The 19,468-nt window shown below is 39.5% G+C and overlaps 1 protein-coding gene across 5 annotated transcripts in view; it reads left to right on the top strand.

The window, feature by feature from the left end:
- Window positions 1–19,468, top strand: part of MYO5A (myosin VA) — a 192,451-nt gene that overhangs the window by 150,611 nt on the left and 22,372 nt on the right. Inside the window, exons 26-34 of one of the 5 annotated variants that reach the window (XM_029950493.1) lie at window positions 1,355–1,498; window positions 1,755–1,808; window positions 5,897–6,124; window positions 8,292–8,300; window positions 10,492–10,592; window positions 13,386–13,466; window positions 15,185–15,383; window positions 17,954–18,028; window positions 19,323–19,416. In XM_029950493.1, coding sequence (XP_029806353.1) covers window positions 1,355–1,498; window positions 1,755–1,808; window positions 5,897–6,124; window positions 8,292–8,300; window positions 10,492–10,592; window positions 13,386–13,466; window positions 15,185–15,383; window positions 17,954–18,028; window positions 19,323–19,416 — 985 coding nt within the window. The remainder of the gene's footprint in view (window positions 1–1,354; window positions 1,499–1,754; window positions 1,809–5,896; window positions 6,125–8,291; window positions 8,301–10,491; window positions 10,593–13,385; window positions 13,467–15,184; window positions 15,384–17,953; window positions 18,029–19,322; window positions 19,417–19,468) is intronic. The other 4 variants (XM_029950494.1, XM_029950495.1, XM_029950496.1 and 1 more) reach the window with 4 other exon arrangements.

Here is a 19,468-nt window from a genome sequence, read left to right as displayed (position 1 = left end):
ATAGTTTTTTGAGGAACCTCCACACTGTTTTCCAGAGTGGCGGCACCAGTTTACATTCCCACCAACAGTGTAGGAGGGTACCCATCTCTCCACACCCTTGCCAGCATCTGTAGTCTCGATTTGTTCATTTTAGCTACACTGACCAGCATGAGGTGGTATCTCAGTGTGATTTTGATTTGTATTTCCCTGATGAGGAGTGATGTTGAGCATTGTTTCATGTGCCTGTGGGCCATCTGGATGTCCTCTTTGGAGAAGTGTCTGTTTATGTCTTCTGCCCATTTCTTCACTGGGTTATTGTTTTTCACATGTGGAGTTTGGTGAATTCCTTGTAGATTTTGGATACTAGCCCTTTATCTGATTATGTCATTTGCACCTATCTTTTCCCATCCCGTCAGTTGCCTATTAGTTTTCTTGATTGTTTCCTTTGCAGTGCAGCTTTTTATCTTGACGAGGTCCCAATAGTTCATTTTTGCTTTCATATCCCTTGCCTTTGGGGATGTGTCGAGTAGGAAATTGCTGCGGTTGAGGTCAAGGAGGTTTGTTTCCTGCTTTCTCCTCGAGGGTTTTGATGGTTTCCTGTCTCACATTCCGGTCCTTCAGCCATTTTGAGTTAACTTTTGTGTATGATGGAAGACAGTGGTCTAGGTTCATTCTTCTGCATGTTGCTGTCCAGTTCTCCCAGCACCACCTACTAAAGAGGCAGTCTTTTTTCCATCAGATACTCTTTCCTGCTTTGTCAAAAATTAATTGGCCATACATTTGTGGGCCCAGTTCTGGGTTCTCTATTCTATTCCATTGGTCTGTGTGTCTGTTTTTGCGCCAATACCATACTGTCTTGAGGACAGACAGTATGGTATTATATACCATATAATATACTGTGATTTAAACAAGTCTTCTATTGACATTCAGGGTGGGCTTTTTTCCCCCATTTTTTACAATTACAAAAAATGCTGCAATGAACATCTTTTTCCATATATTTTTGTGCACTCATGTAAGCATCTCTGTAGGATAAATTTTTAAACATATATTGCTAAGTTAACGGGTATACACATTTAGATTTTAGTAAGTGCAGTTACATTGTCCTTTTAAAAGGCCTATTTATACTTCCACCAGTACTATATAAGACACAGTTATTAACACATGGCATTCTCAACCATTCTAGTCTTTGCCAATCTGAGAGGGGAAAAATAGTTTACATTTCTCTATTCATTAACTAGGTTGGACATGTTATTCGTATAGTCTTTGGCCATCTATATTTCTTCTGTAAGTTTTTTTATTGGACTGTTCATTATCTTCTCATTGGCTTGTACATCTTCTGGATCATCTTGACCATCTTACGATTTCTGGGGTTTAGGAGCCAAGCGAGAAGAAGGTACCTCTGGACATGTCATTGTTCCTCAAGCTCCAGAAGCGGGTCACAGAGCTGGAGCAGGAAAAGCAGGTGATGCAGGATGAGCTGGACCGCAAGGAGGAGCAGGTTCTCCGCAGCAAGGCAAAGGTATGCCGTGCTCCCCCAGCCCAGGGCCAAGAGCAAATTGAGTTCTGAGCCTGGGACTTTATGTACAATTCTACAATCTCTTCTTTAATGGAAACTCAGACCAGAAGTACTTTATCCAAGCAGAATTTGGTTCATGTAGTGAGGGCTCAACTTTCCTCACTATTTTCTGCGGAGCAAGGAAATATTCTGGGTAAAAATGTGACAATTAAAATATAACTACTTATTTATAAAGTTTTTAACTTTACATTTTCCCTAGGAAGAAGAAAAACCACAAATTAGAGGCGCAGAACTGGAATATGAGTCACTCAAGGTAATGGGAAGTTTCTGCTCAAGGCTTTGAATATCTTATTTTGGCAAGTCTGCTCAGAGCTTCTCTTTTTCTTAAAGAATGTCCTTAAGGGCACCAGAAGTTCTAGTATACTGTCTAGTATACTAGTATAGAAGCTATACTTCTAGCTTTCTAGAAGATTCTATTTCACATAAGCTAGAGTTGAGTCTAAGCAGAACAGGACCAGTAGCTACCATTTGAAGCTATAGAAGGCAGTAAGGGCATAGAGTCTAGCATCAGACTGCGTGGGTTCAGATGCCAGATCTGCTGCTATATGGCTGTGTATAAGTGATGTATTATCTTTTCTGTGCCTCAGTTTTCTCCTCTATAAAATAGAGATAATGGCAGTATTTATAAGACTGTCATGAAGATTATATAAAGTAATCCAGGTAAACTGCTTAGAATGGTGCCCAACATATAGTAAATACCCAGCAAATATTGGTTGCTATCATTATCATCATCATTTTTAAATGCCTGTACTTTACATATTAGCCCTAATTCTTACAATAATCCTCTAATTCTTAAAATAATCTTAAAGCTAATATGTACTTTGCATATTAAAGTACATATTAGCTCTAATTCTTACAATAATCCTGCAAGTGAGTATTTTAGTTCCCATTTTACAGATGAGGAAATTGAGGCTAAGAGATATAAATAACTTCCCTAAGATCACCCCACTAGAAACCAGCGGGAACAGGATTTGAACATGGGTATCTTTGGTTCCAAATTCTGTACTCTAACCACCAAATCCCATTGAAACTATTTGTAGAGAAAGATAGCTAGGTATTAGTTTGCTAGGTATTATAGTAGAAACATCCTGTTTTCTTTTTTAGAAACTGTTGGGAGAAGGAAATGAAGGTAAAGAATTGTTTTCTTAATGATTCTTCCAGGCATTGTGTTTCCCGGAGCAGTTGACCACAAAGAAAAGGCTCTGATTAAGAAGGAACAGGAGTTCTTAAAATACAGAGCATCTTGGGTAAACCAAGAGTTGAGATTTAAAACAAACAAGAGCCCATTTCTTGATAAAGGAGGGAGTGTAGTTTGGAGAGCCTGGCTCCCATAGTCGGCAAAGCATGGGACTCCTGATCTCAGGGTCATAAGTTCGAGCCCCATGGTGGGCATAGAGTTTACTTTAATTAATTAAAATTAGTTAAATTAAATTAAATTAAAGTCAGGGTAAGTTGTGCTTCACTCAGCTCCTTTCTTTGCTTTCCAGAATCAGAACCTTGTCAGCCCTGTGAAGTTTGGGGTGTCAAGCTATCAACTATCAAAACACCCCCAGCTTAAAAAATTTTCTGGGTTATTATTCAGATTATTAGTCTTAAATTTCTCTTTCTCAGATATTTTCTGCCTATGTTTATTTTTTACTGTTTTCTCTTTTTGTGAACTCTATTCTAGAACAGCTAGAAAACTATAGCGAAGTTTATGATTATAACTGAAGCTAAGAATTAGAAAAGCCACAAAATAGCCTAAGGAAACACATTATTTTAAAGACTTTATGTGTAGGGTGGCCGGTTAGCTCAGTTGGTTAGAGCATGGTGCTAAAGACTTTATGTGTATTTGAGATTTCCTAGGGTCTTCCTAAGCTGTCATGATGATTTTTACATCATTTTTTTCATAGTAATATTAGTTCAAATCTGGTCCTGATATATTATTTCCTAATACTGTGATGTGGACCATAATTTACATGAGCAGTTCCTGTCCTCTGTGGATTTGCAACTTCCCACAGCCCAGAACTACTGGCTACTGCTTCCTTCTAGGTCTGTGCATCTAGGTGTGGAGAATCCCTGCCCAGCCCACAGTTCCTTTAGCAGCCCTCCCCTTAAACGCAGTTAGAATTCTTCCACCGACCTTTAATAAATGCTTGACTGATAATACCTTGTATTTGCTTTCCAGTTTGAAAAGTTTTTCTTACACCTTTTTTAGTCATTGTCACAACTTCTCAGATACGGTATTTCCTTTTTAAAGGATGCATAGAACAGTTAAGAGATTTACTGTCAGGTGGATAGAGTCTGATTTTAAATCTGGGTCTCCACACAGTAGGAAACTTTCTGAACACCTTAGGTTCCTGTCATCATTTTTTTGGAAATTAATTCTTACCAAAAAAATGTAGTGTTTTAAAATACCCTAAAGAACCCTTTTGCCCTTTCTAAATTATAACATGAATAAATCTATTGCTCCTTCAAGGCCAGTACTACTGGTGATAGTACTTAGGTTTGCAGAGAGAGAAAAGTGTGGCACCAGAGTCTTCTCTATTATTCTGACTCTCTTTTGCCTTTTGTACCCTTTGTCTCAAGGACTAACTCACAATATGGGCCATATAAGACAAGGATCAGATAGGATGGGATGGCACAGGCCCATAGAATGTAGGACTGTCATCTCCAGGTCACACAAAAATGGACAAATAAAGACCTTCTTTGTAGTCTGTTAAAAATGGAGCCCAGATCACAAAATTCTTAGGGATTAGCTCTGTAGTTTTCAAAATGAGCTCCCTGGGCGGCAGCATCAACATCACCTGATAACTTGTTAAAGATGCATATTTGTGGATCTCACACCAGATCTTTTGAATCAGAAACCCTGGGGGTGAGGCCGTGCAATCTGTTCTCCAGGTGATTCTGATGCACTGTGAAGTTTGGGAAACACAGCATCGGAGCTTAGTGTCCAAGTAAAGACATTCATATTTTCAGTTGCAGAAAGAAGCAATATGATTACCAGGTGATGGGAGACTGGATACAGGAAGGCTCATTCATTTTCACTTAAGAATAGATTATTTCGTGAAAGAAAGCATTAAATATTTTGTACTAGAAAAAAAAGACTATAAATTGTTTTACTGTAACATGTTGACAGGTTTGATATGGTTCTATGAAGCCAAGGTAGCTTCTCTGGAAGAAACAATAAAATATATTATTTTACACACAGAAGTGTTTCACTTCCACTATCAGAAGGCCTTATGTAATGTGCTAAACAAGGCAGTGTGGTGCTTTCACATACCTGTCTCCTTTATCTTTCCCAGCCAGTATCCTGAGATGTTTGTATTTTAGCGTCAGAACTCTACTCTGGGCTCCCATTGCCATTGTTGGAGGGGCGTATGCAGAGGCAGGGCTAACTGGTAGCATGGGGTTGGCTGGTAGTGTGTGAAAGCATGGGGAGGGTAAAGGAGGAGTATGGCCGTCTGGATGACGGGAGGAAGAGGTGACCCATCCTTTCCTCCCATCGCCCAGGACTTGTGTCAGCAACTTCACAAGCCTGTCATACACATGTCAACAGAATTTGAAAAATATACTGTTTGTTGTCATTAAAACACTGAATGGAATTTTGTTAGTTTAAATGAGGTGGTAATTGTTTTTATTAGAAGTTGGAAGTCTAAGATTTCAGTGATCTTTCCATTCTGCTTTACAAAGGAAATAAGAGGATGCTACTTAAGATTTTGGGGTTCTGTTCATCTGCACCCTCCATGAGCAGGACCACAAATGAGCAGGGACAGCCCAGGCCCCTGAAGGCTCTGTGGCACTCACCAAAATATGATAAAGTCCCAGGTCAAGGCCCAGCTGCAGAAGCCAGTCCCTGTCTCTGGAACAGAGCCTGCCTGCTTCCTGCAGGCACACTCCCACTGCAGCCCTGGGCTCCCTCCACCCGTGTCCCATGTCCCTAGTCCCCAGCTAACCCACCAGGCCCCAATTCATTGGAAATAACCTGACCAGCTGAGCCCTCATCCCTACCCTTATATTTATCTGCAAACAAAACCTGGGCTTTAAGAGGACAGGGTTAAACCCACCCCTTGGGACTCCATAATCTCTCCAGGCCTCTGAACACACCCTAGGCAGGCCTGGAATGAATGTGACTCTGGAATTTGGGTTCATGAAGCAAACTACCATTCACCTTGCTCAATTCCACTTGATGTCCGCTTTCTTAATTTGCAGAACAGAGTTCCCACTAGAGCCTGGGAAGCCATTCACTAGGGTTGCTCTTACAGTCTTTTCCAGCACAATTCTGCCATCTTGGGGGAAGAGAGAATACCAGTGTTATGTTGAGGATAACAGCAATGAACTGTTCTTTGTTTCTTCATACAGCGCCAAGAGCTCGAATCAGAAAACAAAAAACTGAAAAATGAGCTAAATGAGTTACGCAGGGCACTTAGTGAGAAAAGTGCCCCAGAGGTGACTGCTCCGGGTGCACCAGCCTACCGTGTCCTCATGGAGCAGCTGACTTCTGTGAGTGAGGAGCTCGATGTCCGCAAGGAGGAAGTCCTCATCTTGCGATCTCAGCTGGTGAGCCAGAAGGAGGCCATTCAACCCAAGGTAAGCATGAATAAGTGACCCAAGTGGATGTCTGGGGACAAGCCTCTTTCTTTCTCTTTTTCCTACAGTTTATAATGAAGCAAACACTTAGGAACATTTTTAGTCTAATTAGCATTTAGTCTAAAGGATATTGTCATTTAAAAAAAAAATCTAAATGTTGCTTTAAAACTTGCAAATGGCAATTAAAGTGAGCAAAAAATAAATGAAATCCCAAATGATCTTTCAGGTTTCGTTTCTCACTCATAAGCAAAGGAGATTTAAAATTAATCTTGAAGTAGTAATCTCACCATGATAAATTTTGATCAGAAGTAAAATTTGGGGTGCCTGGCTGGCTCAGGCAGAAGAGCATAGGACTCTTGATTTCAGGCTTGTGAGTTTAAGCCCCATGCTGGGTATACAGATTACTTAAATGAATAAATAAGATGTAGGATTTTACCTTTTTTTTTTTTTAAGTACAAAAATCCATAAATTGTCTTGCTGTGGGAAAGTACTACATATGACTTTAAAATTACTTGTTGAAAGTAATTTAACTGGAAAGGTAACATACAAAAGGGTTAGAAATTAGATCAGTGAGTAGAAGTTCCATGGAGATGATTTCTGCTCACTTCAGGGAGTTCTGTCTAAGAGGGTGAGCTGGGGGGCGGGTATCGATTCCACGGAAAGGACCCATGCCACAGGGTATACGTGGCCCTTCAAAGTCCTTCCTGCGAAGCCTCAGGTAATTTGAGACCCAGTGCTGTCATGTTTTGATGAAAAATGGGCCTTTTTGTCATTTGCCATCAGAGGGACTCTGGATAATCATCTTAAAAGCTAGCCTGTGTCCCTGCCCATGTTTATGCAGCAAACAAAATGTTACCAAGAATTAGACAATCAAGTATTCCAGCTGCAACATACCGTATAATAAAAAATGACTATGATGTAAATGAACTGGAAGATCTAAGAGTGATAATAGTTCTGCATGTGGTTAAAATACTGACTCTGGCACGTAACATTTGGATTTGAGAAAGGCAGGTCATACCCGAGATCAGTGCTGATCCAGAAAATATCAAATTCTCAAAACAAGGATTTGTGACTAAATAATCTTGAGAAGGGAGAAACATCCCAGCAGTAAATGGAGTTGTATAAAGAAATGGGCTTTCTTATTTTAAAACAAATCACAAACCCATTCAGTCTGAAATGAGAAAATACTGGCAGGGGAATCTTTCCTTGGACCTGGTCCTATTATACGTCTCACCTTCCCTGAGTCATGGTTCCCATGACTGTCCCACTGTCGTTGGGACTTGAGACACAAGTCTCTCTCTGCATACTAGCTGGAGCTGAGTCCAGAGTCACGATTCCTCTCTCTAGTTCTGTGGTGACAAAATGGTGCTCTCACAAGAAACCTTAGTAAAAGTTAAGGGAAAGGAAAAGGAAAAGGAACCAAGGGGCATGAAAACAACCTAGCAAACAGAGCATATAGTTATGGTATCACACACCGTCACTTACCCAACTCATGACTACTCTCAAGTTCCTGACGGGATGGCCTTGTCTCCAGCTCTCAGGCCCCTGCTCTCCAATTCACAGCCTACACATGGTAGCAGCTTCTTCTTTGCTTAGAAAAATGCCCATGACACAGATAGAGACTTTTCAAACCCATGGTTGTTCCATTCAGTTTCCAGAGAGATTCATGATTCCACAACTCCTTAACAGGGCAGTTGTGAGGACACCCAGTGAGCTGGGTGATAATCCAGCCCAGCCATGTCTAGTTTCTCTGCTCCACCTCCGAGTATTCTGGGAGGTCCTGGGCAGATGACCTCCTATCAGAGCACTACTGTAACTCTCACAGACCGAAGAATTTCACGCATATACATTAACAGAAGGGTCATTTTCTCACATACTCACAAATGCCTTACAATTAGAAAAACCAAAACAACCCAAAAACAATTTCAAGCACTTTTTCTGAGAATTAAGAACTGTCACATAAATAAATACTAATGTCTACCTCATGCCAATTCCATGAATACTAATTTATTTACAGAGTTGGTTTTAGGAGAAACAACTCATGGGTTTATTTTACAGTTAGCTTTGCTGTGTTAAGATGGTGCTCAATGATGGGGTTATTTATGGAACTAAGGGCTTATTGTTTTCTCCATTTGTTTTTTGTGCTTGCTGACTTGTGACTTTTCAGGATGACAAGGTAATTATAAAACTAAAAAAAATTTTAATAAAGATCTAATCCTAAATTTTATTTCCCCAATATATGCAATTGATGTGGCTTCTGGCCACCAAGTCTGTTTTGATATTTACAAATTAATTTCCTATTTGACCCTCCCCTGTATGAGAAGTCAGTAGAAAAAGTAATAGATATAGTAGGCTCCAGTTTGGACCACAGAGAGGTCACCATGACTTCTAACTCAGAGTCAGCTCTTTGACTCACTAGAGTAGTTGTGGTAGGCCATCCACAAGCATGGGGGCCTGGGATGGGATTCAACTGGGGCACACCTAAGAGCTCAGTCCGTCCCACACTTGTCTAGAAACTCTGGATTTGTTGGCCAATGGTGAGAAAGAGCCTCAGGAATGGAGTACACCCTTCCTGGGAAGGGTAGGATTTTCCTGCATGGTGCAACCCTTTCCAAACTTCTGGTCACTATCTTAGGGGGAGATAAACTTTGAGCAGTGAGTCAGGAATTTCCGAATGCTGTTGGTGCTCCAGCCACCAACTCTTAGCTAAGACGGGCCAGCCAAGGGAAGAACTGACTGCTTACTACTAGAAAAGCACCTATCAAGAAGCTTATCTTCCCTTTAGATTGGGTAATAGGACCGAGTAACCTAATTTACTGAAAGGTCACCACTACATCATATGGTGTTTAGATATCAAAGAACACATATAGCATTATTTAATGTAGGGATTGGATCTTTGAGAGTATTAAGTATAAAAAATCTGAGTATGGCCCTTTGTAGAACAGAAAAATTTTGTCTTTCAGGGAAAGACAAAAAAGTTTTCTATGAAGTATATGTACTAAAATATTTAGAAATAATAGCTAAAAAATGCTCTATGTGGTGTTTATGGGAAGGAGTGTAAGATTCAGTAAAACACAAGCTCTTGTTAAAGCTCTTACCAAATTATATTTGGTCTTCTCTGAGAATGCATTTATGAATTTGCAAAAAAGACATTAGGAGAAAAATGGGATTTTTTTAAAAGTATGTTTCTTTTCAAGATCTGGTCTTGAAGTTATCTCAGAACTGGTCTCAGTAAGATCGTGGTATTTGAAATGTATTCTCTTAAGTTCATTGTGAGACCTGGCTTTAGAGCAAATATTGACTAATGGATCAGACATATACTATTTAGACAAATAGAATGGGCCTCTGGGTTCTAAAGTGTATTATTCTCTAGAAGCTCTAAAGTAATAGTTCTTAATCTATTCTTGTCCTGATTTAGGAGAGACAGAGAGTAGCTGAGTAGAAACAAGATATGGAAATTACACTGGTTGTCAGACAGATTAGACCAAAAAGGAAAAATAAAAAAGGGAGTAAAAATGCTGGCAGAAAAGCACTTTTATACAAAATCATTAGTAATGCTGACCTGCCAGATCTGTATTTCAAAAACGTATGTACCATGCTATAACAGACAGAAGAAGAGTTAGCTGAATAACAGCAGATGGTAGATATTTACAAGGAGCTAAATCCTTCCCATTTATTTAAATATGTGAGAAAAAACTTCTAATTTTACTAAAGCGTATCATCCACCTTTTTTGTACTGAGCTATTAATGGAAAGATGAGCTTTATGTCAAACGTTACAGTGTTTTACTGGGCCTTTATCTTATTATAACTAGATGGCAAGTAGTAGAAAGAATAGTTTGTTCTTTGTTCATTCAGTGTTGCTTGGTGTTTTTACCTAGTTATTGTTCTAATACTTTATATATACTTGGAAATTATCTATATTTTTATGTATTAAGTATACGTATACTTAACACATATACACTTTGAAATATATATTTATATTATTATATAGCATTAGAACAATTATCAGGCAAGGACACTAAAGAGCCATTTAATGGAATATATGTATATATATATTTCACATGATGTAAAATACACACAGCTTGTCAGTGATTTTATTTACAGGATGCTGGTGCTCTAGAATCTCACTACCTTTGTAGTAGAGCAGTAGGGATTTTCAAGAGAGGGACTGAAGGTGTCTCCTGCTCTTAACTGCCTGTGCCCGACCCTTCTCAGTCACGGCAAGGGGCCAGGCCTGCTCTCTAGTGGAACCAAGAGCTCTGGCGGAATGCATAAATCCCCTGCTCCGGAGGAAAGAGCAATGTTGTGTGTGGTCTGAAGCTTTTAGTTGGCTGTTAATGTGGAAATGTGTCATTTTCCCCTTCAGAATACAATGACAGATTCCACAATACTTTTGGAAGATGTGCAAAAAATGAAAGATAAAGGTGAAATAGCACAAGCTTACATTGGTTTGAAAGAAACAAACAGGTAAGTCCATTTCCTTTTCATTCATTTTGGTCTAATCATAATCCTGTATATCATGGTCTTTAAGCCAGTCTTTTGTACAGTAAGTCAAAGTGTTTATATACTGCTTTGTTACACACCATCTGACCTTCAGAGGGTATTCAAGGTTTCTAATATATTCCTCATTAAGATCTCATTTACAGTATTGAGGCAGCATTATTGATGAGAGGGGTCAAGGGGAATGTTCTTTACATCAAGGCATTATATTTGTGTATTACTTAGGGTCTTAGCCTTGAGAGGAAAACCAGTTGCTTACTGCTGGATTGTCTTGGGTAGTCACTTTCATATTTTGTTCAGCATGGTAGGTTATGTGTGAAGATTTGTAGGGGCTACTTTAACTTTCAGTAATTGAAATTTAGAGTGGAGAGCAGTGAGGCGGTATCTGGAATCAGATCAGTGTTGGCCATATCATTCCAGAAGAGTACCACTTATCCTTGGATGGGAGTCTGATATTTAAGACCAAGTATTTGCCACATTTCCTAAGGTGTTTTGAGAAAATCCTAACTCTGGTTTTCTTATTAACCACAAACACAAGTGAAGTTACAGATGGCACTGTAGCTTCGGGTAGTCTGACTGAAGGTGCAGGATTTGCACAGCCACTAAATGATGAAACTTTACTAAAGACTTTCCCTGTAACAGATTATCACAGAGTGAAGTCTCATCTCTGCAGTTCCTTCAGCCTTCCTACCACCCTCACTTCCCAATAGAGCTTCTGTGCCTTTGAACTCTGAACTTACAGGCTATGTGCTTAAGAGAACATGGCCAATGATGATCACAGAGAAAGACCATTCTGGGGATCTGTGTTACAGGTGTGCAGTGTAAGTCTCCTGCTGTGGAGTATCAGGGCTGCTATACAGAAATACTGTACCAACTAAAGAATATTGCCATGCAAAATATAAGATACTTATCATGTTTTATGGATGAGAAAGGAGAATGCTTAAAAAGTATTTGATTAAACTTAAACTTTAATTTATGATATAAAATGTATCTTCTCAGGATGTGGTAGTATAGAAAGAGCTATATTACACTGGCTACCCATCCACCCTTCTATTCTATACCAGATTATGTATTGCATGCCTATAATACAGCATTAAGAAAGTTAAATGCAGTTCTTACTTTCACAGAGTTTTGTAGGCTGTTGGGGAGCCATCCAAAACAGTTTGGACATCCCCAATGACAGTCAACGTTGTTGAAATATGTTTTACGGAGGAGAATGTTATGATATTGGAGTTTTAGAAAGCTAGCCCTGGCTTTTATGTTAGAGAACAGATTATAGTAGAACGAGATTGAAGGCGTAAAGACTAGTTAGGAAGCAATTACTGTAATTAAATGACTGATTGCAGTGACTTTGATGTCATTGATGGCAGTTGAGATCAAAAGGGGACACTTTGAAAGACACATAAGATACCTAAGATAAGGTCAGTAAGTGTTGTGGGCGAGGGGTAGGGAGTTATGGAGGGTGACTGTCAAGTGTCTGCTGTGGATACTTGGTTGGATGTGGTGATGCCATTTCATGATCCTGGGTCTGCGGTGTGGTTGGAAGTGCAGGGTGGAGATGATCAGCAGATTTATAAATAATGAATTTAAGGAGTTAGGAAGACATCTAAGGAGAGAAATCCGTAGATAGTTGAAAATACAGAACTCGAATAGGAGAGGTATATAGGCAGAGATACAAATTTTGAAGTCATCAGCATATAATAATAAAATTGTGACCATGAAAATGGATCAGCTCTCCAAGGGAAGATGGAAAACAGAAGAGCATTCTCTGGCATGTGCTTATGTACACATTATATCAACAACAGTCTAGTAGGAAGAGTAAAAATCTGGACTCTGGAGTCAGGTAACCAGGGGCTCTGCTACTTCCCAACTGTGTTACCGCCACAGGTATCTTATTTCTGAACCTCAGTGTCTCCCTTTGCAGTGTGGCAAATGATACATGGTGGGTTACTAGGAGAACTAAATGAAACCATACATGTGGAAGAATCTAGGACTGTGTCTGAAGGCAAATACCCCAAAATACTATTTTTATACCCCAGGTAGAAAAACCTGTAATTGGCTTTGTCTTTGTTTTTTATTATTTATACATACTTTTAGTAAAATGTGTCACATCTCTAATATAAAAGCAGTTTCCCTAGATCTTAACATTAATTTTTGACACAAAAAATCTTTTTAAACATCGTGTCCTGAAAGCTGAGAACTTTGGACATATACTTATTTATAAGTTACTCCTATAAGAATTTCTTAAGACAGTTTTAAAAATAGGAAAGCAGATATTTATTAAGTGAAGACAGGTTTCTACTTAGTAGACTTAAAACTTCATTCATTTTGAAATGGATTGTGAGGATTGTCCCATGAAGACAGTAGCTGAAGTTTTCATTCCGTGTGTGTGTGATTGTCATGCTTGGTCTCTAATATAATATGTGATGTGTAAGATCACTCTGCTAGCTGAATAAAGTGTTAAAAACAGAACCTCTTTCTCACCTTTTCAGTCATTTCTTATTTTGCAGAAAAAGTACCCCCCCTTGATTGTTTTTTTTTACTTTCTACCCATTGACATGTGATGTTACATGTTACTCATTTTTAAAAAATTAACCAAAAATAATTTTTGTGATAATGTCATTAAGTCATCTGTAATTAATAAAAAAAGTCTCATTGCCTTAATGAAGTATTGGAATACCATGTGCTGCTCTTGACCGTCATCATCTCATGACCGTCCTGTATCCCTTTGTGTTTTGCATTGTTCCTTTTGCATGGAAGATCACCTGCTATGGATTGCCATGAGTTGAATGAGGATGGAGAGCTGTGGCTGGTTTATGAAGGGTTAAAACAAGCCAACAGGTTATATTTGTCTCCTCAAAATGGAATGTTATTAATTTGTTTCTCTTACTAACAGTGCCTTCCTGACTTTAACGTCTCTGTTTCTTCTGCATTAATGGTCTTCCTGGGCAAATTTTAGCAACACTTAGAACATTCAGCCAACACCTTCTTAAAAACCTTCTCCACTAAGGGACACAATTAAAGCTGAAATGGATCGATAGTGAATATAGGAGTTGCGGCCCATAAGTGAAGGATCTTCCCTTCACACACTAAAACTTGTGAAACTCTTCCTAGGAGTTGGGGAAAAAAGACAAAACCGTACAATTAGAGCCCAAATTACTGTGAGAGAGATCAGGATCTATTACTTAGTGGTTTCTTGTTTGGAATAATGACCAATCTAAGGGATATAAGCACCTGTGGCAGTGAGACTGCCTTCTTCTATATTAGTACCATGCTGCCTGACAGCAGTGTTGAGAGCATGATTTGGCCTTCTGTGTGATTCTTGTGAAATTCACATGTGTGAAACCACATATCAGTAGTGTCCCCTGCATTGCTGCGGTTCAACACATTACATGTGTTTAGGGGAGAGCAAATAAAATTGAAACAACAGCTTTGTAATACAGACACTCACCTGCTCTAGGGATATTTGTATCTTTAAAATCTCATAAAAATACCATATTGGTGATTACATTTTTTTAAATTCTTCAGTATTTGTTCTAGGGGCTTCTGCTTATTCTTTGTTCTAATCACAAGCCATCATTATTAACTTTGTGGTGTTATTAGTGCAGACTCCTTTGAAATTTTATAATTACTAGATATTTTTATTCTTTTATTAACAGTTGGCTTGCGATGGCATCACCGAGTTTTGCCCAGCAGTTGATAATACAGGGGATTAGGATAAAAGAGCATAATTTCTTTCATCGTGTTAGTTAATTCCTAACCGTAACTTCGTTTTGTATTTGAAAGAGAGGTGAATGTGGGAATGGGGGTGCATGATAAACGGGAGTGCTGATACACTGACCACCAACGCCCCGGTCTGCTTACACGCACGGCTGACTTGCGTGTTTGCTCATTCTATTAACATCTCTGTTCTAAAACCACGTCTTGTTAGGATTCTGTTATTGATATGGAAATTTATGGGCGAGAGAGAGGATGACAGATTTAAAATACATGTATATGAAATTCGAGAATGATCTGGATTTGGGAAAATCTGTATATATTTCAGAGTCACACTCCAGCCTTTCTGGCCTTCAGAGATAAGAGTAGAAAGTAGAAATGGGACCCTGGTCATACTCTCTGCCTGGAATTAGTAACACTGAAATTCTTACAGGCATATTTAATTAGTTTGGGAGTTTGTAATCTTGCCCTCTACTGTGACAAAGGTACTGTCTTTGCCAGCTTAAATGCTAGTTTATAAACGTTGTACACCAGATTAAAGCTATGTCTTTTAATTATTTTAGTCATCATTTCTTATAAACTTTTCAAAAGAGCTTAAACTTTTCTATGTCTTAGGGCCTTTGAAAATGTGTAGTTGTAGCAGAGTCCACAATTCAGAAAGACACAAATATGAGAGCGCTTGTTTCCGTTGCTGGCCCTTGTTTGAGCTTCTGGACTTTAATGAAGTCAGAGGTTACACAGACACCAAAGATTTCCCACTCTTCCTGCCCCTGCAGCCTCAGACCCACCAAGCAGAGGCTCAGGTGTCTTCTCCCTTTTCAACCTGTGTGGCTTCTCCTCAGGCTCCTGGAATCCCAGCTCCAGTCACAGAAGAGGAGCCACGAGAACGAGGCTGAAGCCCTCCGGGGGGAGATCCAGAGCCTGAAGGAGGAGAACAACCGGCAGCAGCAGCTGCTGGCTCAGAACCTGCAGCTGCCCCCGGAGGCACGCATCGAGGCCAGCCTGCAACACGAGATCACCAGGCTGACCAACGAAAATTTGGTAAGGAGAGGCGCCCAGGTCCATGATTCCTCAGTAGGCAGTGCCTGGCCCTCCAACAGGGTCCTAGTTTCTTTTTGATCAAACACATCCTTTTTGGCTGGGAGACACTCATTGCCTCACACTTGATACCCTCTTTCTTTAGTAGAGATGGAGTAAGGAAAATGTGATTCTGTTGGTAGAAATGAAAAAGGCACGTGCACAGGTTGTGTTTCTGACAGAAGCCTTTGGCATGTCTGAGCATTCTTAGACCTAGCTTGGAGGGTCTGGGGGATAGCTCCTGACTGTGTGCTGGGCTTTTGCTATCCATGAGAACTCAGGTCACCTGCTTTCTCCGCTTCAGCTGCAGACTCTGCCATTTCAAGGAGGTTTGTTAGGTGGTTGTCACAGTAGAGACTAGGGACAAGTTCTGTTGACCCTTGGTCCCCAGGCAGCCATGAGGCCATTCCTGCATCCATCTGTAGCAGACAGGTGTGGGCTGGAGTTACAGTCAGGGAAGGTGGTTGGCAGAGCAAGTAGGGGCTTTCGGATGACATTGGACAGAGCTCCTCAAGTCAGGGTGCAGGGACATCAGGATTCAAGTTTATACAGTTTTTATTCTAACAGAAGTGCAATGAATGCAATTGTTTTTTCTTGCTAGATTCTGAGTGCTGGCATGGAGTCCAAGTATTTCTTATTCCTTTTTTCTCTTTCTTTCTTTTACAAGAAATATTTTCTAAAATATTTCTGACACAAAATAACTTTTATTACAGATTTTTAAATCTGCTTAAGTTTAATAAATATATTTATTAAATTAAAAGTCATTGAGGGGCGCCTGGGTGGCTCAGTCAGTTAAGCCTCCGGCTTCGGCTCAGGTCAGATCTCACGTTTGTGGGTTCGAGCCCCGTGTCGGGCTCTGTGCTGACAGCTAGCTCAGAGCCTGGAGCCTGCTTCGGTTCTGTGTCTCCTTCTCTCTCTGCTCCTCCCCCTCTCATGCTCTTTCTCTCTCTGTATCAAAAATAAATAAAACATTAAAAAATAAGTCATTGAAAAGTTATTCTACATTTCTATATAAAATGTATATTGTAGTGTCAGCCTAGTTTTCAGACAAGCTATTAAAAGAATTGATAGTGACCTGTCTTTTTTTATTCAGGGTTTAATGACCTTTAATAAAAATAGTTTGGATTTTTCTCTGCAGATTTAACAGTCTGAATTACACTCCATAACTTTTTAAGTGATCATTTACGTTACAAATAGTTTTCTAGTGTCACCTATTCAACCATCTTTTATGTTAATTAGACACAAACCTAAAAGTATTCTTCTCACTGTCTCTTTGAGGACAGCTTGTTACATGCGGCTCTGTTGTGGGAATGGGCGAGGCACGTGAGAGGCACGTGTTGGACTCTTTCCAAAGCGGCTGAAATATCACTAATTTGTGGGGGGGGAAATGTTCTGAATCATGGAATATTTTTAAAATGTCATTTTATTACTCTCAAGTGTATCATTGCTTAAATTGAACTAACAATGCTTGAATGCCTAAGAATTGATAAATATGCTAAATTATAATGATTGATCAGTGTATAAATTCTGTGCTTACGAATGATTATCTTAAAATACAAGGTGAAACCGTGAAATCAAGATGCTTCTGGATGGCAAATTCCCAGAGTTTGTCTCACTAAGTTGATTAATCATTTCTTTTGTAACCTTGCCTGCAGGGTAAATTTTCTTGGCAGTTTTTCATAGTTAATAGAAAAATAAATTAAGCTCTCAAATTCTAAAGGCAAGAGTCTAGTTAATGAGTTTCTGTGAGTTTTAGAAAAGCCTCTGCAGGTCAGCTGATTCTCATACCTGCCTCTGGAGAATGATTTCAAACTTAAGTGTAGGGAATAATGCATTTTTCAAAACCATTATAGATTTTCTCATTGGTAATTATGCATTTCTTTAGGAAACACCTGAGCAGAATAATAAAACAGCAGTGGACCTAGGCCTAGCGTTCTTAGAAACTCTACCCTGCATAACCCTCGTACCAGCCTGCCTCCCGACGGGAACATGAAGACGGTCTTTCGCCCTCCCCTTGGGAGCGCGCGCGCCTAGGCCTTCCCATGCTGCCTCTCAGGGTCGGAAGGCACAGGGCTTCTCACCAGCCTTTCCAGCCCCAGACGAGAGTGCCGAGAGTGCCGCCTTGCCATGATTCTCGCTTTAATTTTATTCGCATTCTTGCCCTTGTCACTGCTGCTGGAAGCAGAACAAAAATACAGTAACTTAAAATAAGCTGGTCTGAGGAGTGAAATAACAGCTTTATCTGAGGAATATGGACCACTGCTCTGTTTACCTGCAAAATGCTGCTGCCTGAGCCGTAGCCTGTGTCCTCTGAGCATGTGGAAATACAGGTGTATGTATGTATACATACAAAATTAGAATAATCTATATGGGAAGGATCAGAAGGCAATGGCAGGTGACAAAGCAGAGACTTTCGAGAATATATACTTTCATTATTTGGGTTTTTAAATATTTTTAAATTGATTTTGCTGAGAGGTCGGATTCCCCTAAAAGACACAGAGAAAAACATATATCCATTGTGCCTGTTTTTTCAGTATTTTGAGGAATTATATGCAGATGATCCTAAGAAGTATCAGTCATATCGGATTTCACTTTACAAGCGGATAATTGTATGTAAACTCGGAGTGCATTTCTGTTGTCTCCCTTGCTACTTGTAGCCTCTATTACTGAACAGCACACTGCTGCCCGCCCCTCCTCAGGAATCTCATCAGAAACCTTCACGAAATCTGTTTCTTCCCACAGCTGCCTCATAGCCAGTGGTGTCACCTCTGTCAGTGTCTTGCGTCCATTGTCATGTTGGATTTGTTATTAACACTAGGCTTACAGTGTGATGGAAGCAAAATGTGATTTGAAAGATAAAGTACAATCCAAGAAACACAACTGAGTGCTTTGAAATGTGAACACCTGTTCCCTTGAATCAGTGGTCTTAGTAGCTAAGTCTGCGCTGCCTTCAACTGGAAAGGGAATGAGGATCTGTGTTTGTAAATGCTTTTCTTCACCGTAACCTGAATAATAACCACAGATAGCACTGAGTGACTTCTCTCCTAAGCTTTGAGTTTGCTTTTACCTACTTTCTTCTTAATTGATCTCTTACCTATGCCTGTGATTTGAGAATTCTTGATTAACTAGCCAGTCATCACAGACTTTTTTACCCTCTTTCCTGAATGTACTGTTTTTCTTTCTTTCTTTCTTTCTTTCTTTCTTTCTTTCTTTCTTTCTTTCTTTCTTTCTTTCTTTCTTTTTTTGCATAAAGCATTTGGAATTGCCCCCTTTTTCTCTATAAGCAAAATTATGTCACCTGTGAAATTTTGAGTATGTTATGTCACATGCCACTCTTTATCCTTTCTCTATGGTTATTTTTTCAACTAACCTTTTAGTTCCCCAAATTTATTAAGTTATAGGACTAATTTTACCCTCTCCAAAGGGTGAGTCTCACGGAGACAGTGCTTCTTACACACAGGGTCTGTCGAAAGCACCAGCCTAAATTCAGCCATCCTTAAAACTTCCCACAGAATTTTTTGAGAATTTGTCAAAATTTATTTTGCCTCTTCCCCCTCGAAAGAAAGCATTCCACTGGAAAAGTAGTACTTTTTTTTTTTTTTTTAAGCATTTAGTTGTTTTACCCACCTGAAGTCTACTGGAAAAGACTCCCCAGGGAGCCTGCTCTCCATCACGCTGTAAAGGATCTGATAGCAGTGTGTGTTTTAACATTTGGCTTTTCTTGTAGCTGCATTTCCCATGTCTGCCAGTTTTAGCCAGGTGGTGGCTCCACCAGCGAGCTTTTCTGGAGCTTTTATGTAAAACTAACACTGCTGTTCCTGTGATTTTGTGTCTGCTTTCCTTCTGTGCCTTTTCAAAGGCCCATTTTGATTTTTCTATTATATTTCTCTTTTTAATCTTTAGGATCTGATGGAGCAACTTGAAAAACAAGATAAGACTGTTCGGAAACTGAAAAAACAACTGAAAGTATTTGCCAAAAAAATTGGTGAACTAGAAGGTATTTAAACATGTTTTTATAACACTTGCCAAATCTTGATTTTGTATTTGTT

The sequence above is a fragment of the Suricata suricatta genome, chromosome 9 (assembly GCF_006229205.1).
Source record: "Suricata suricatta isolate VVHF042 chromosome 9, meerkat_22Aug2017_6uvM2_HiC, whole genome shotgun sequence".
NCBI classification, from domain to species: Eukaryota; Metazoa; Chordata; class Mammalia; order Carnivora; family Herpestidae; genus Suricata; species Suricata suricatta.
Note: the sequence above shows the minus strand (reverse complement) of the source record. Positions and strands in the feature narration are given on the sequence as shown.